Consider the following 16,273-nt stretch of genomic DNA (forward strand, 5'->3'; position numbering starts at 1 on the left):
TTGTTCATGAATGGCTCCAGTCTAAGTGCCAACACTTTTGCAAACACTTTTATGTCTGCATTCAAGAGTGACAAAGCACGGTAATTTGCACACTCAGTTGGATCTTTGCCTTTTTTGTGAAGCAATGTTATAGTAGCGGTGTTAACATCTCTGGAAAAGGCTCCACTAAACATAGCATGATTAATCATCTTTAAAAGTAGAGGGCCAAGTTGAGACCAAAAATTCTGGAGGGATGCCATCAAACCCAGGTGATTTACCTTTGTTAAGCTTGTGTAAAGCATTTTTTAATTCAATTAAAGTAATGGGTTTATCCAGAGATATGGCATCCTGCAGCAGCAATTTAGGAAGATTGAGATTGTTAAGGAAAGCATCTGATTTAGATGAGTCATAAGATACTTCGGAGTTGTATAACTTGGAATAAAAAGAGCGGAAGGTTGAATTAATTGTTTTGGGATCTGTTACTAGGTCTCCCTCTAGTGTTTTGATGCATGAAATATTCGCAAAATTCTCACTGGCACGGAGGCTGATGGCAAGAGATCGGCTGGGGCGGGCACCTTCGAAATAATGATTCCGGCGTGAACGTTGAATGAGGAATTCAGCTCGCTGTCACAACAAGGAGTTCAGCTCATCCTTTATTTTGTTTCTTTGTATGATTGATTCAGGGGTAGTGTTACTGTGCATGTCTCTCTCAAGTTGACCGAATTCATGTTCCAGTTCAAGGGTTCTACGGTGACGTTCAAATGAGAGGCAAAAGATATACAATTACTCCTAATATAACCCTTCACAGAGTCCCATAGTATCCGAGGATCTTCTACTGAGTGCTCATTGAACAAAATAAATTCAGCCAGACCAGTTTGAAGTTGTTCCACAAAGCTGTCATTACGCAATAAAGATGTGTTTAGACGCCAGCGCGGCGCACGGTCGCGCGTTTCTGATAATTTGGCCCTGCAGATAACTGCCTTATGATCAGAGAAGGCGAGAGGGAGCATATCTGCGCTTACCTTTTCGAGAAGATTCTTCGAGGCGAAAATAAAATCAATTCTGGAGAATGTATGATGTCTTCCGGAAAAAAAGGAGTAGTCTCGTTTGTTTGGATTAATAACTGCTGTGTCATATAGTTGTATGTAATGAACAGTGGTAGTGTTCTCTTTTTGTTTGCTGTGCTGTGTTTAAGGCTGGTGTGGCAGGCCGGTGTTTGAGTGTTGTGATCCCTATACGCGGGTCTGACTTTTGATTTCTCATCTATTTCTCTTATTAAACAACATACCCTTTTTTGGCTCCAGGTGGGCGGGGCTAGTTGCGGGTGAGTTTGACGGAACCATTCAGGTCTATGCCCTGTCCCAAACAGCTATGTCACATGAATTTTATATAATACAGTATTGTTAAATAAAGAACGTTGTATTTTCTATTCCCAAACCCTGGTGTGCTTCCTGAATTCTCATCCATGTGACATGTTTCCCGGACCAACCCGGTAAAAAAAGGTGGTGGCAGCGCTATATCTAGAACCCACAAATTGCCTTTCATACCCCATACTTGGGTTTATTTCAGTACCATACCACAATGATCTCATCAGCCATTTTGAGTCTGAATTCTAAAGAATTGCCTCATAGAAAGACAAAACATATTATTATTATTATTATTAGCTTATTATTAAACACAAAAGGCTTGTCTGTTTACAACAAGCACTGATACATTACATCTGTTGGCTTTCATTGAAGTGTTGCCAAGGTCTATTAGATTAGATTAGCAATCACTATACGTCAAGCCATGCTCCATTCTACTCTTGCAGATGCAATGTCGGCCCTAGAATTACTACTAGGTCGTCCTCGGACGAGCCCTCCATCGGCGCTTCCAGTCATCCTGCTCTTCCATACATTCTTTCTTGAGTACGTCCACGTATGTTAGTGTGGGACGCCCTCGTGATCGATGCCCGTGTGTTGGCTCGCACAGGACCAGTTTGCTGGCTGGCAGCTCCTGGTGTCTCTGGCAGTGACCTGCCAGCCTCATTCTCCTGACTGCTATTTTTTCACTTATCCTTGGTGACCCCCCATACCGATGCTTGTTGGTAACATGCTCGCTCTTGTCGATGTTAAGTACTGTACGCAGCATTCTGGTGTAGCACCCATCTAGGGACTTCTGCAGGGTAGGCTTCAGGGTCCAGCATCCACAGCCGTATAGGAGAACGGACTCTACCGTTGCATAGAAGAAGCCAAGTTTGATTTGTCGTGGGAGGTTGGAGTGCCACACACTGGCCTTGGAATTAGAAGAATAGGATGGTGAAGATGACTTGATGGCTGAGGATGAGAGCTTAATTAAAGGGAGTCCCTCCATTGTCTCCTCCACCACCACGGTTCACAGTGGAATCTCTGCGGATTATGACGTCACAGCCTCGTAGGCAGAGGACAGGGAATAGCATCATCCGTTCAGGGATCGCGTGTAGGATTAAGTACTCTTAGGTAGTGGCTGGCTGGCAAGTGAATGGTTGGAGACCCTACAGTATGTAGTCTGTGCTGCAACAGCTTTAAAGGCTTGTGGCATAGAATATAGCAGGGAATTTAAAAAAAACGTCTGCGAGATTCTGCTGACATCATACTGAAGATGAAACAGTGGTAATGGGAGTGGTTCTGGTCTAGTGGAGCGGTGCTTCGCCCTTCAAGTGAGGAGGTAAGTCGGCTGCGCACCTGTACAACTGAGTCAACAGGTCACATGAGAACCAGACCAAGAACCGAGGTTTGACCGGTGTTGTGCTGTAGCCTCCTACCATCTCATTCTGCTTCATGCAACAACAGGCTATTGAGGATTGAGTTGTGATGTTTATCTTTTTTATATTTTTAACTGCCAACAAGAGCCTGAAAGTCAACAACATCCTGTTGAAATGAGAGAAACAGTATCTGTTAGATGACCGAATGCTAACTTAGTTGTAGTTCACTTAGTTAACTCAGTTGTATTTTCCAACATGCCCTAAATATTTGAGGACCACAATACCAGCAAGATGAAGGTGAAATGGACCACGTTGGGCATGGTTGTCTTCTTTCTCCTCTCCTTGGTCATGACTGGGTGTTTCCTATGGGAGTACAGGAAGCCCAAATTAACAACAGGTATGACTGACAAGAGCATTCCTTTAACACATTGTCTACATTTAGGATGTATCTTCCTACTTAAGAGCAATTATTGGATGTACTGAATGACAAGATGGTAGAGGTATACCCCACTATGCCACATAGACGATGCACATTCATATACATACATGAGATTTAAACCTGGAACTAGACATTTGGCTTCCTTAGCCTCTTTGGCTTAATTGCTCATTTGCAGGGGCTGCTTTGGGATTACACCAAGCTTAACGTAGAGGCTGGAGGATTAGCAGGCCCTTTAAAGCAGGCTTTAACAGTGGGAGGGGAGAGGGGGTGGAGGTGTACAGTGCAAAGGTGGGTGTTCTTGTACCAAACACTGTACCAACAAGGCATGGCAACTAATCAAGCATAGTCTTCCATGTGTGGCACAGAGTATATTAAATAAACCATAAATTGACACGACTGGAATGGGATGTAAGGCAAGGCAAGGCAAGTTTATTTGTATAGCACATTTCATACAACAGGGGCAATTCAAAGTGCTTTGCATACATTATTTAAAAAAATACAGCAAGAGGAGCATAGTAAGAAAAATGTAATTGACAATGAATAAAAGCAAATATAAGAAGTAAATAGATAAAACATTTAATAAGACAAGAGTTAAGGATATACGATATAGCTCACATTCAAAGAGTGGATACGTTATTTTTCCTAACCTGCACCTATTGTATTTTCTTGGATGTGCAAACACTACATTTGAGTGAATAGTGTTTTACACAAATAATATCTTTCAGTCAAAGCCCAAACTGAAAATGAGTGACATTGATATAACATTGTGTGTACCTGTTGCTCTATTTGTTACAATAAACATTGCACTGCAATGTACAGTACCTCCCTCTCTCTTACTGTCTGCAGACCCTGTTGTAAGAAAGGAGGTGGAAGAAGAACAGATGTGCCCTCGTTTCCCTGAGCCAGTAGCCCTGGAGCATCCCATCCCAGCTCTGAAAGAGGCTTTAGAGAAGGTCAAGATTTGAGTCTGGGGAAGATAATTGGAAATTAAATGTTAAAGAGATGTCTTGGTGTTTGAACACACTCCCCTGTAATCCCAGTACATACTGTATGAGGAAACTTTTGATATATTCTTGAAATATACTTTTGAAATATTCTACCATCAGATATAATGTAATACATGTGATTTAATGATTTCTCCCCATACAGATAGACACACTCCTGAGGTTAAGCATTGATGACAGAAGGCTACCAGCTCTGTCTGCCATCGTGGTCTACAATGACTCTGTCTTGTGGAACGGAAACTTTGGCAAAAGGAACGGGAGTGATCCCTCGTCACCTCTACCCAACGAGTACACTGTGTACAGGTGAGCTGAGCTGAGGAGTCATCTGTGTACAGGTGAGCGGAGCTGAGGAGTCATCTGTGTACAGTTGAGCTGAGCTGAGGAGTCATCTGTGTACAGGTGAGCTGAGCTGAGGAGTCATCTGTGTACAGGTGAGCTGAGCTGAGGAGTCATCTGTGTCCAGGTGAGCTGAGCTGAGGAGTCATCTGTGTACAGGTGAGCTGAGCTGAGGAGTCATCTGAGTACAGGTGAGCTGAGCTGAGGAGTCATCTGTGTACAGGTGAGCTGAGCTGAGGAGTCATCTGTGTACAGGTGAGCTCAGCTGAGGAGTCATCTGTGTACAGGTGAGCTGAGCTGAGGAGTCATCTGTGTCCAGGTGAGCTGAGCTGAGCTGAGGAGTCATCTGTGTCCAGGTGAGCTGAGCTGAGGAGTCATCTGTGTACAGGTGAGCTCAGCTGAGGAGTCATCTGTGTACAGGTGAGCTGAGCTGAGGAGTCATCTGAGTACAGGTGAGCTGAGCTGAGGAGTCATCTGTGTACAGGTGAGCTGAGCTGAGGAGTAATCTGTGTACAGGTGAGCTGAGCTGTGGAGTCATCTGTGTACAGGTGAGCTGAGGAGTCATCTGTGTACAGGTGAGCTGAGGAGTCATCTGTGTACAGGTGAGCTGAGGAGTCATCTGTGTACAGGTGAGCTGAGGAGTCATCTGTGTACAGGTGAGCTGAGCTGAGGAGTCATCTGTGTACAGGTGAGCTGAGGAGTCATCTGTGTACAGGTGAGCTGAGGAGTCATCTGTGTACAGGTGAGCTGAGGAGTCATCTGTGTACAGGTGAGCTGAGGAGTCATCTGTGTCCAGGTGTACAGTCTTGTTGACTTCTTGAACATTTTGGGTAGAATGTGACATATGACACACCCACTGACGACGTCATGGTTCTAGTTTTTGGTTCCCGCTTGAGAACCACTATTTTGGGAGGTGTTCCCTAATTACATGTTCCCTAATTACAGACATTAGGAAGACTTTTGTGGGTATCTGGAATGCTTCATAAGCCAGTAGACAACATCAATATTTGTTTTGAATGTGTTTTGCATGGTGGAGCATAAGAGCGGACGGATTTGTCTATGGAGATTAACTGACACATTTGCTTGATTTTTATCAAGCATAAGTACTTCACATTTGATGCAAGATTTGTTAGATTTTTTTTACAGTTGCACCAATGATGTATTCTAGATATTCTAATGATTGTGAAGTCCTAACTAAACACAAGCGGTTAATTACTCTATGATTGGTATTGATCTAATACAATTGTTACACTGATGCATTAACGATCTCCAGACGTCACTTTGGGTACCTTGGATAGTGATGAGGGCACAGAGCGTCTAGTGAAAATGTGAAAATCCTTTAAGTGATGTTACACAATGTTCTGTGCTACGAGGCGTATTAAGAGTTTCAGAGATTTGTAGAGCTATCTAAAGCCAGAACTTGACATTTGTGACACGGTCTGGTGAAAGGGGTAACAAGTCGGCAACCAATCAAAATGTTCAGACTTTTATTTTGAAACACGGAAATACATTTCAACGTTGAAAATCACAACACAAACTCGCTAGTCATACCAAAATACTGCAATGCAATGAATTCGGTGAGTAATCCCCAATACTACCTCGTTCACTATAACACTACTTTACATTGTTAGCAGGCTCACAAAACAAGCTGTGTTAGTTGAATAGCGAGTGTGTCATTGATTTTCAACAACGCAGAAATGTATTTACATTTTTTGTAAATAAAAGTCCGAATATTAAATCGGATGCCGACTTGTCCCTTTCACCAGACTTAGTGACAGTGTGACAACACCATTCAATGAAAATAAATATAAATATATAGAGATTTGAATTAAATATACATACTACTTTTATAATCAAGTATTGATACATTTATTAACCCACTCAAAACCAGCAACAATTATGCTTCTGTACTAGCTTAGAAGTGTTCTTCGTTGTGACGCTCTTTGTTGTGCACTGCTCTTTGTTGCTTGGTTGTTGAAGCAAACTGAATTGGCCTGATAACATATCTGTGGTCAGTTGCAATAAGCTTTACGTAAGAAAATAGTAGGCTGACCCTATACCATGCTATAGAGACCGTACTGACAGTTTGGGTCGAAATTCACACAGTTTGAATGTTTCCTCGTAGAATCGCGAGTGTTTCGAAGGTCTTCCCTGTGCTAATGCTGTACAAACTATGGGAGGAGGGCAAGGTGGACTTGGATGACCCTCTGGAGAAGTACGCCCAGAACTTTACCATCAAGAACCCGCTGGGAAAGAGTCTGGACACAGGCCCTGTGCCCATGGATGGCAGAGGAACCCATGCCCGCCTCCCCTCTCTCACCTTGCGTAGGATGGCCAGCCAACTCTCTGGTAAATACAATAGAATAGAATGACATTGTTTTCTTCCAAGGCAATGTCAAGTATGGCATGAGACATTACAATCCATACACAAACAGCACAGTCCCCACAGTACAGTGCATAACAGACACCGATACAGTATTCAGACAAACAAAATCTTTCCTTTAAAATCAGAATCAGAATCAGAATCAGAAGACTTTTATTGCCATGACATGTAAACATGTTAGGAATTTGGTTTGGTACCATGGAGCACGGTTTACAGCAGGACAGGTGCAAGACAGGACAAGACAGTGCAAGACAGTGCAGCTGTTTGTAAATCGGGCCTTCACAGTATTTAGGGACCGCACCCTCCTGCCTGAGGGGAGCGGGGCGAAGAGACCGTGTCCTGGGTGTGCGGGGTCAGCCATGATCTTCCTGGCCCTCCCCAAAGCCCTATTTTTAAACAGGGCCTCAAGGGGGGGCAAAGGGCAGCCAATCACCCTCTCCGCCGAGCGTATCACCCGCTGCAGCTTGGCCTTGTCCTTGGCCGCTGCAGCGGGGAACCAGATGATGATGGCGGAGGTGACGATGGACTCAATGATGGCCGTGTAGAAGTTCACCAGCGTGGTCTTAGGAAGGTGGAATTTCCTGAGCTGCCTCAGGAAAAACAGTCTCTTCTGGGTCTTTTTTGTGAGGGCGTCGATGTGGGGCCCCCACTTCAAGTCCCGAGAGACTGTCACCCCAAGGAAGCGGCATGACTCCACTGTGGTGACTGGAGTGCCTCCCAGTATGATTGGAGAGGGAGGGGGTGGGTTCCTCCTGAAGTCCACTATCAGCTCCACTGTCTTAAGAGCATTTAGCTCTAGGTTGTTCCGGGTGCACCAGGAGACCACCAAGTCAATCTCGCTCCTGTAAGCAGATTCATCCCCCCTGGAGATGAGCCCTACCAGGGTGGTATCGTCCGCGAACTTGAGGAGCTTGACCGACTGGTGGCTGGAGGTACAGCAGTTGGTGTAGAGGGAAAACAGGAGGGGAGACAGGACGCAGCCCTGCGGGGAACCGGTGCTGATGGTCCTCAGCTCAGAGATGGACTTCCCGAGCTTCACCCGCTGGGTCCTGTTGGACAGATAGTTCGTGATCCACCTGCAGGTGTAGTCAGGCACCTGCAGTGCAGAGAGCCCACACTCCAGTATGGGTGGCAAGATGGTGTTGAATGCCGAACTGAAGTCAACGAACAGGATTCTGGCGTAGGTCCCGGCCGTGTCCAGATGTTCTAGGACATGGTGTAGGGCCATGTTGACCGCGTCCTCCACGGACTTGTTGGCTCTATACGCGAACTGCAGGGGGTCTAGGAGAGGGTCTGTGATGGACTTTAGGTGGGCAAGGACGAGGCGTTCAAAGACCTTCATGACTACAGAGGTCAGGGCAACGGGTCTGTAGTCATTCAGGCCTGTGATCCTCGACTTTTTGGGGACAGGGATAATGGTGGAGGTCTTGAAGCAGGCTGGTACCTGACAGCACTCCAGGGAGGAGTTGAAGATGTTGCTGAACACAGGGGACAGCTGGTCAGCGCAGAACTTCAACATGGAGGGTGAGACAGCATCCGGACCGGCCGCCTTCCGGGGGTTCTGTCTCTTGAACAGGCGATTCACCTCTCTCTCTGAGACAGAGAGGTGTGAGCGGGCAGAGGGGGTGGGACTCAGGGGAGAGAAGGGAGGAGGAGGGGAGGTTGGGGAGAGGGGGGGGGGAGGGGGGGCAGTAGTAGAGGGGGCAGACTGTGGGCGGGCAGAGGGGGTGGGGCTCAGGGGAGAGAAGGGAGGAGGAGGGGAGGTTGGGGAGAGGGGGGGGGGGGGGGGGCAGTAGTAGAGGGGGCAGACTGTAGTTCGAATCTGCAGTAAAACTTGTTCAGCTCATTTGCAAGGAGAGTGCTTTCTGTGGTCTGAGGGGGTTTTGGTTTATAGTTGGTCATTTGTTTTAGACCCTTCCAGACAGAGGCAGCGTTGCCATCTGAGAATTGTTGTTGCAGTTTCTCAGAGTAGCGATGTTTTGCTAGCTTAACAGCTGCCTCGAACTTGTACCTGGCGTCTCTAAACCTGTTCTTGTCACCCCTCTGCCAGGCATCCTCCTTCTCCAACCTCAGCCTTCTGAGCTGGGCTGTGAACCAGGGTTTGTCATTATTATAACTGACCCTGGTCCGAGTTGGAACACACGCTTCCTCGCAGTAGCTGACGAATGACGTCACAGTGTCAGTGTACGCATCCAAGTCGTTACCGGCCTCAGCCCCCGCCCACTCCACATAGCCCTCGTCACAGCCAGCCCGCTCTAACCAGGCGCTGGTTTTCTCCTTAGCCTCGCTGTCCCATGTTCTGAACGACTTAACTCAGTGGTTCCCAAACTTTTTCAATCAGGCCCCCCTTGGGTAATTGGAAATATTTTCGAGCCCCCCCTAACCCGGTTCCCACCTAGATTGATAATTAATTGTATAAAGTTGTAAAAACATTACATTTTCTCTTCTAATAATAACAAGACACATACAGTATATCCAACTATAGTTTTATATTTTATTATGGTTTGAAAAGGAACATAAGTGCTTGGCAAATGATCCTGTGCCACTGAAATATTCAACATATCAACATTAACTAATTTCTACTGCATCACTATTCTTACTCCTCACATTTCTATCACAATTACGATCAATGACTTGTGTGTGCTTGCTTTGCCTTGCAAATCTTCTCAAAGCGGGGTTGTTGTTTTGAGACTGCCACTCTCAGTTCATTCTCAATGTTCAACTTCGACCTGTATTTGCTTTTGATAGCAGCAACAGCAGAAAAGCCTATCTCACACAGGTACGATGTTGCAAAAAGCAGCAGTATTCCCACAGCTTTCTGTCCAATGAGAGGGTAGTCCTTCTCCACTCCAATCCAAAACCCAGCCAAAGTCGTGGATGTGAACTGCAGCCTCATGGTTGACTCTGAAGTCATGTCGATGTACTGTTCCTCTTCCGCAGTGCTGAACATGGCAGGTGGTGGTGCAACAAATGGATCTCTAATCCAGTCGTATTTGGCACTGTCATCCACAGAGAAGTATTTCTGGAAGCTTTGTTTCAGGGCTGAGATGTGCTCTCTCATACATGGAACCACTGTGCTCTGCAGCTCATTGGTCTCGATGAATGCCTTCAGATTCCCAAATGAGTCGATGTCCCCCTGTTCAAGTCTCCTGCCCCACATGTCCAGTTTCCGTGTGAAAGATTGTATCCTGTCTGCCAGATGTGGAAGGTGTGTGTTGTTGCCCTGCAACTGTAGATTCAATTCATTGAGCTTCTCAAACATGTCGCTTAGGTAGGCCAATTTCATGAGGAAGTCTTCATCATTAAACTTGCTGGCAAGTTCGTTCCCTTCCTCCTCCAAGTAGATTCGGATCTCATCTTTCAGCGATAGCACCCTGGACAGCACCTTTCCGCGAGAGAGCCAACGCGACTCGCTGTGAAATAGCACGGCTGTGTGCTCGGAGCCCATCTCCTCGCACAAAGCGGAAAAAATGCGAGCTTTCAGTGGTCTTGTTTTTATGTAATTGACGGTGGTGATAACATGAGACAAAACGCCATTCAACTCTGGACTCAGCTGCTTTGACGCGAGTGCCTCCCTGTGTATTATGCAGTGAGTCCACACTGCTTTCGGTGCAACGCGCTTGATGAGCGTCTGGAGCCCTCCCCGTTTTCCTGCCATGGCCTGGGCACCGTCGGTGCATATCCCCACACAGTCCTCCCATTTCAGATCGGCTTCACTCAGGTATTTGTCTATGATTTTGAACAGTTCATCAGCTGTTGCTCTGTTTGGGACATAGTTGCAAAATAGCAAATCCTCGCTCAAACCCTCCGCATCAATGTATCTGACATACGCTATTAACAGACAGTCCTTGTTACTATCTGTGGCCTCGTCTACCTGGAGCGCAAAGCGTTGGTCTTTTATTTTCTCAACAAGCTGCTCTTTCATGTCTTCTGAGATGTCATTGATGCGTCTCGCAATAGTGTTGTTTGACAGGGGGATAGCTTTGAGTTTTTGGGCTGTTGCCTCGTCTATCATATGTGAAACCATATCTATTGCAGCAGGGAGTATTAACTCCTCAGCGATGGTGTGTGGTTTTTTAGACTGGGCGATACGATATGCCACTTTGTAGGAGGCAAGTTGAGCATTAGACGTAACAGATGCTGTTTTAACGAAACGGCTCTGCTGACCACGGTATTCTTGGAGTTTTCTCTTGAAGAAATCGAGGGGCTTCTTCACATCAGTCGGGTGTGTGGTCTCCAAGTGACGTTTCAACTTGCTAGGCTTCATGCTTTCTGCCGCTAAAGTTTTGAGACAGAGGACACACAGTGGTCGTTCCTCCGCACCGACCACATTAGACGTGAAGCCCAGGGAGAGGTATGTATCGTCATACTTTCTTGACTTTGGCTTTGGGACGTTTGTCATGGGCTCCTTCGCTTTTCGTTTAGCTTCTGGCTCTTTCATAAACGTATCCATTGTTGTTGTTGCTGCTAGATAGCTGGAGGAGGGAGTGCGCGCGTCAATGACGTGAATGGAGCGCGCGTCAATGACGTGAATGGAGCCCCCTCGCTGCCTCTTTGTTACAGTTTATGGCCTGCGCTCCATTCAGGTTCTCATTTTTATCATCCAACGCCCACAACACCCCTGATGGTAACCTTAAGCAAGCAGTGTTTGTTTACAGCTCTTGTGTGTGCATTTTTTTCCCCTCCCATTATTTCTGCGCCCCCCCTGCAGTACCCCCGCGCCCCACTAGGGGGTCGCGACCCACAGTTTGGAAAACGCTGATTAACTACAGGTTTTGACACTTTTAGTCTCTGCCTGTAGGATGGGATCAGATGGACAATGTCGTGGTCAGATTTGCCCAGCGCAGCTCGGGAGACAGCGTGGTAGGCGTTCTTGATGGTACAGTAGCAGTGGTCTAGCGTCCTCTCCCCCCGAGTGGGGCATTTGACCTGCTGCCGATATTTGGGCACTCAGATTTGCTTTATTAAAATCCCCCAACACAATCACAGCACTGTCCGGATATAAACGTTCAGTCTCCATAATATGCTCAGCTAATGCGCTCTGTGCCTCTTCGACAGCAGCGTCTGGTGGGATGTACACACAAGCAAGAATAAAAGAGCTGAACTCACGGGTTGTTTAATCACTGTCACGTCAGTACACCAGGACTCGTTAACGAAAAAACATACCCCACCTCCGCAGACTTTTCCGGACGAAAGTGTATCCCTGTCGGCTCGGTACAGCTGGAAGCCCTCCAGTTGTACTGCTGCGTCTGGGACGTCCTCAGAGAGCCAGGTCTCCGTGATGGCATAAGCTGCTGAAGAGTTGTAGTCCTTGCTTTTCGCAACCAGGCACCGGAGTTCGTCCATTTTATTACATAAGGAGTTCACATTGGCTAGAAATATTCCTGGGAGTGGAGTGCGGGAGCCGCGTCTTCTCAGTCTAGCGAGAGCCCCAGCTCTCTTCCCCCGCTGTCGTCTCAGCCACCTCACAGCCTGGGTGAAGATTGCGGTTCCTCGGATCAGGATATCCAGCACTTCCGTAGATCGGGTGAGAAAAATAGGAACAATGTCCAAGGGGGTGGAATCCCTGAGACATAAGAGTTCTTCTCTTGTATAAGAGATGTCACAGAACACAAATCCAGACATACAGACACACCAAACAACACTCCACAGTACCACAGCTGCCATGGACGGCGCCATCTTGTATCGATGCTGAATCAGAGAGGCGAGGGCTCTCTTGGTTGTGGAAGGTAAAGACCTACAGTAGGTCTATGTCCGATACTGATTGTTTGGACTAGTTGACTGAACATACTTTACCTTACCTGAACTCAGCTTATATGCGTGCATATGGAGAGGAATCTACAGGCTTGACCCCAGAGAGGTAATCAGCTCTCTGCCTTCTTAGCCTTTTGCCAAACCAGATGCTCTCTGACTGGATGGCAGCATGACAGGATTAACACTAGAACAGCCATGAGGGGTCATTTGACTGTGAGAAAATGTTATATGTTATATGTTACATGTTAAATGTTATACTCGATGAAATTTCAGGACCCTCCTTTCATGACTTTTCCTAGATATGTGCGTTCTACCACCCAGTATCCTTACATTTTCGAAATCACATCAGGATAAGCTAATATAAAGCTATTTTGACGTTTTTCTGTGTAGGAAGCAAGCCAATTTACAAGTGGCCAACTAGTGGTCGTTGTGTGTAAATAGCAGCTTGAGCATTGTAAAGAGGCGGCTCTTTTAGTAGGTAAAATGGCACGGCTGTACAGTGCAATGACATTGTATAACCAATATTTTTCTCACCCAAACATCAATACCAGGGTTTCAAGGGTTGGTTGATATCGAATCAAATTCAAGTCAATCAAATACCAACCAATGAAAGTTGGACGTGATCTGTAGTCATTGCCTTATAAGGAGGCTTTAGGGAAGGTTTTCGTACCAGTTTGAGAGATGCTGTTGGTTATCATAAATAGCTACTCTTTTACTCTTACTCTTAGCCTGTTTTCATAATTTATCTTGCCTTTGGTGCTTAGCACTCATACAGCTTTCTACTAATTTGACCCATGATTTCTGGGTTAAAGATAGACAGCACGAGTAAACATTGTACGCTTCATCCAAGTGCTCATGTCTAGCTAGCTCAAGTGTACTCCTAGGCTTTTACATCCATATGTTTCCTAAGACAACAGGATACAGGAAGTTTGTCTTTACATTATATTATATTGAAAACTGATCTTATTTTCTTATTCTTTTAGGCTTACCAAGACGACTTCGGGCAACTAATCTCCTCTGGGGTGGTGACACAGAGGCTGCTGTTGAGTTGCTCCAAGACGATATCCTAGTGGCAGACCCTGGCACCAAGTGAGACCCTCCTCATTCTGACTCAATGCCCATCTTTGTGCTTCTTTTTCTCAAACAGCTATGATGCAAAGGTTAGGAATACAGTTGGACGTTTTTCCTTATGACATGACCCAAACAGGAAATATCCTGTGTCCTGTCAATATACTCCTTGTCCTAGTTCTGATATGTGATAAATTCCCTTAACATGCACCCATCTACTATTTGTTCATTCATTTGTTATTTCATTTGTTCATTCATTCATTTGTACCATTTATAGGTGGTGAATTGGGCTGGGTGATATTGCCTAAATATCATATTATGTTGACTGTATTAATGCCTTTTTCCCCCCCGTTTTTTTATAAATAATGTTCGAAATATGATTAAAGGGTAACTAGAAACAAGAACTTTTGCCTCTTACGCTGTCATTGTGAATTTTCCGGGATCTTAAATGTGATGGGCATACTGTCCAGCCCTACTGTGACATTTCCTCTTCCTTCTCCCCAGATGTCACTACAGCCATGTGGCCTTCTCCTTATTGGCTAACATCCTGGCCCAGAGGGTGGCCAACTCTGACTACCAGCGCTGGGTGTCTGACAACATACTGGGCCAATTGGGGATGAAAGACACAGGCTTCAACATCACCCCCGACATTCAAAGCCAGATGGCGGTGGGCGTGTACAGTAGCGGTCAGCCTGCGCCCCTCTACGACCTGGGCTGGTACCGCCCAGCGGGCCAGATGTACTCCACAGCAGCCGACATGGCCAAGCTGGCCATGGTTCTGCTGGGTGCCTCCCGTCATCCTCTTCTTCGCCAGGACACCCTGAAAACCATGCTGACCCCTCTGCTCCGCTGCCACACCGGCTACTTTGCCAACTACACCGGCACGCCCTGGGAGGCCAACGAGCAGCTGGCCTACGAGGTGCTGAGGAAGGACGGGGACCTGGACGGCTACGCGGCCACCTTCTCTCTGGTGCCTCGGCTGAGGCTGGGCCTGGTGGTGCTGATGGCCGGGGCGAGGCCGGGGGGCCAGGACCTGGTGACCCAGGCCTACAGCCACCTCATCCCTGCCATGGAGAGCGCCTTCCGGGACTCGCGGCGGACACTCACCCCACCGCCTGACCCAGCGCCATACACAGGCTTCTTCACTTACAAGAACATGACCTTCTACGAGATCAAGGTGGACCTGGAGGGGGTGCTGGTCATGCATCAGTTTGGGCCACAGGTAGACTCCTTGGTACCGGCCAAATACAGGAATATCAGACTAGAATACCTGGAAGAGAGAGTGTTCAGAGTGATGTTTGAGAGGGAGTATCCATGCAAGCTGAAGTTCAACAGCGCCTCAGTGTCTCTAGAGGCCCAGGACCGACAGCTCTTCAACTTCTATGTGTTCAATAAGAAGGGAGTGTCACCTGGGTTTGACTCCCCTGGACTGAACACTTACAGAGTGGTACGGATCTTTAGTCGACCAATCTTCAATGTATGAACATAAGGGGCGTGAAGTCAGTGTATGAGCATAAGGGGTGTGCCAAATATTCCGGGAAAAAAACGTTACAGATTTTTGACATTTTATGGATACGAATATCGTCCGATCATTTCCAGACATCATCTGTTATCGGAGAGGATTATCTAAAAAGGAAGTGTGCCATTGGCTAGTAAAGCTGTCTGTCAACGAATGGGAGATGTGGCCGATGTGGCTGCTCCCATGACTGGATCCAAGAAATGAACTTTAAGCTGTGCCCTCCTCCTTCCTCCCCCACACCGTCTCGTTCACCTCAGACAGACAGTTCAAAGAAGCCAGAGAACGACATGGAGCTGCAGCAGTCCGTGTTTTTCTCAGCTCAAAGCACATACCTTCTGAAACTGGGGTAATATGTGACATGGTATGGTTAAAACATCCTCAAGTCCTCATGATCATTTTCATTTAATTTCCGGATTACGAAAGTGAAAAATAGTTGAAGAAGATATGCTTATTTGAATGTTGGTCCACGGTCCACCTCAAACCAAATAGTGGAGAAACTCTGAATCAAAACACAGGCACAACACGCTGATAGAACACCAACATGGTAAAAACACATAACTACACATATTTGGATGATCACACAGTTCTTGCTTTTGAACACATCCTAAAACTAACACCACTAGCCATGTGGTAGCCAGTAACCAGTAGCCTACGGCAGACGAGACAGTGAATCCAATTCACAAATTAAATACAGTATTATTTTTATTATTAACTATTACTTATTATTAAGTATTTAGTGATCCTAAAACTGTTGTTTGTTATATTGAGTGGTCACTTCGACTTCAACTTCAACACTTCAACTTTCGTAATATGGCAAAAAAAATGAAAACACTTTTATTTTAATTTTTTTCATGTTTTTGCTCATTTGTACAATAATTTTGTATTTGTGTGTGTCAGTTAATACATGACCTATGCATTTCTCATGAGGAATAGTGACAGGAATAGTGACAGGCATTTGCTAATATCGCTAATTATAATAATTTGACCAACTGGCACACCTCAATTTATGCACAATGCTTTGTTAAGAATTTAAATCACACCCGTTTTTGTCCGTATAATCCGGACACAA

At 46.1% G+C, this 16,273-nt stretch overlaps 1 protein-coding gene across 1 annotated transcript; it reads left to right on the top strand.

The window, feature by feature from the left end:
• Nucleotides 1-2,992: 2,992 nt before the first annotated feature.
• On the top strand, nucleotides 2,993-15,168 carry lactbl1a (lactamase, beta-like 1a; the record flags this gene model as incomplete). The annotated part of the gene is made up of 6 exons (XM_080534331.1): nucleotides 2,993-3,098; nucleotides 3,987-4,093; nucleotides 4,290-4,447; nucleotides 6,606-6,829; nucleotides 13,601-13,706; nucleotides 14,190-15,168. The coding sequence occupies 6 exons, from the start codon at nucleotides 2,993-2,995 to the stop codon at nucleotides 15,166-15,168; spliced, it is 1,680 nt and encodes a 559-aa protein (XP_080390457.1).
• Between the last annotated feature and the right edge of the window lie 1,105 nt (nucleotides 15,169-16,273).

This window comes from Nansenia antarctica (assembly GCF_963989245.1).
Source record: "Nansenia antarctica genome assembly, chromosome: 6".
NCBI classification, from domain to species: Eukaryota; Metazoa; Chordata; class Actinopteri; order Argentiniformes; family Microstomatidae; genus Nansenia; species Nansenia antarctica.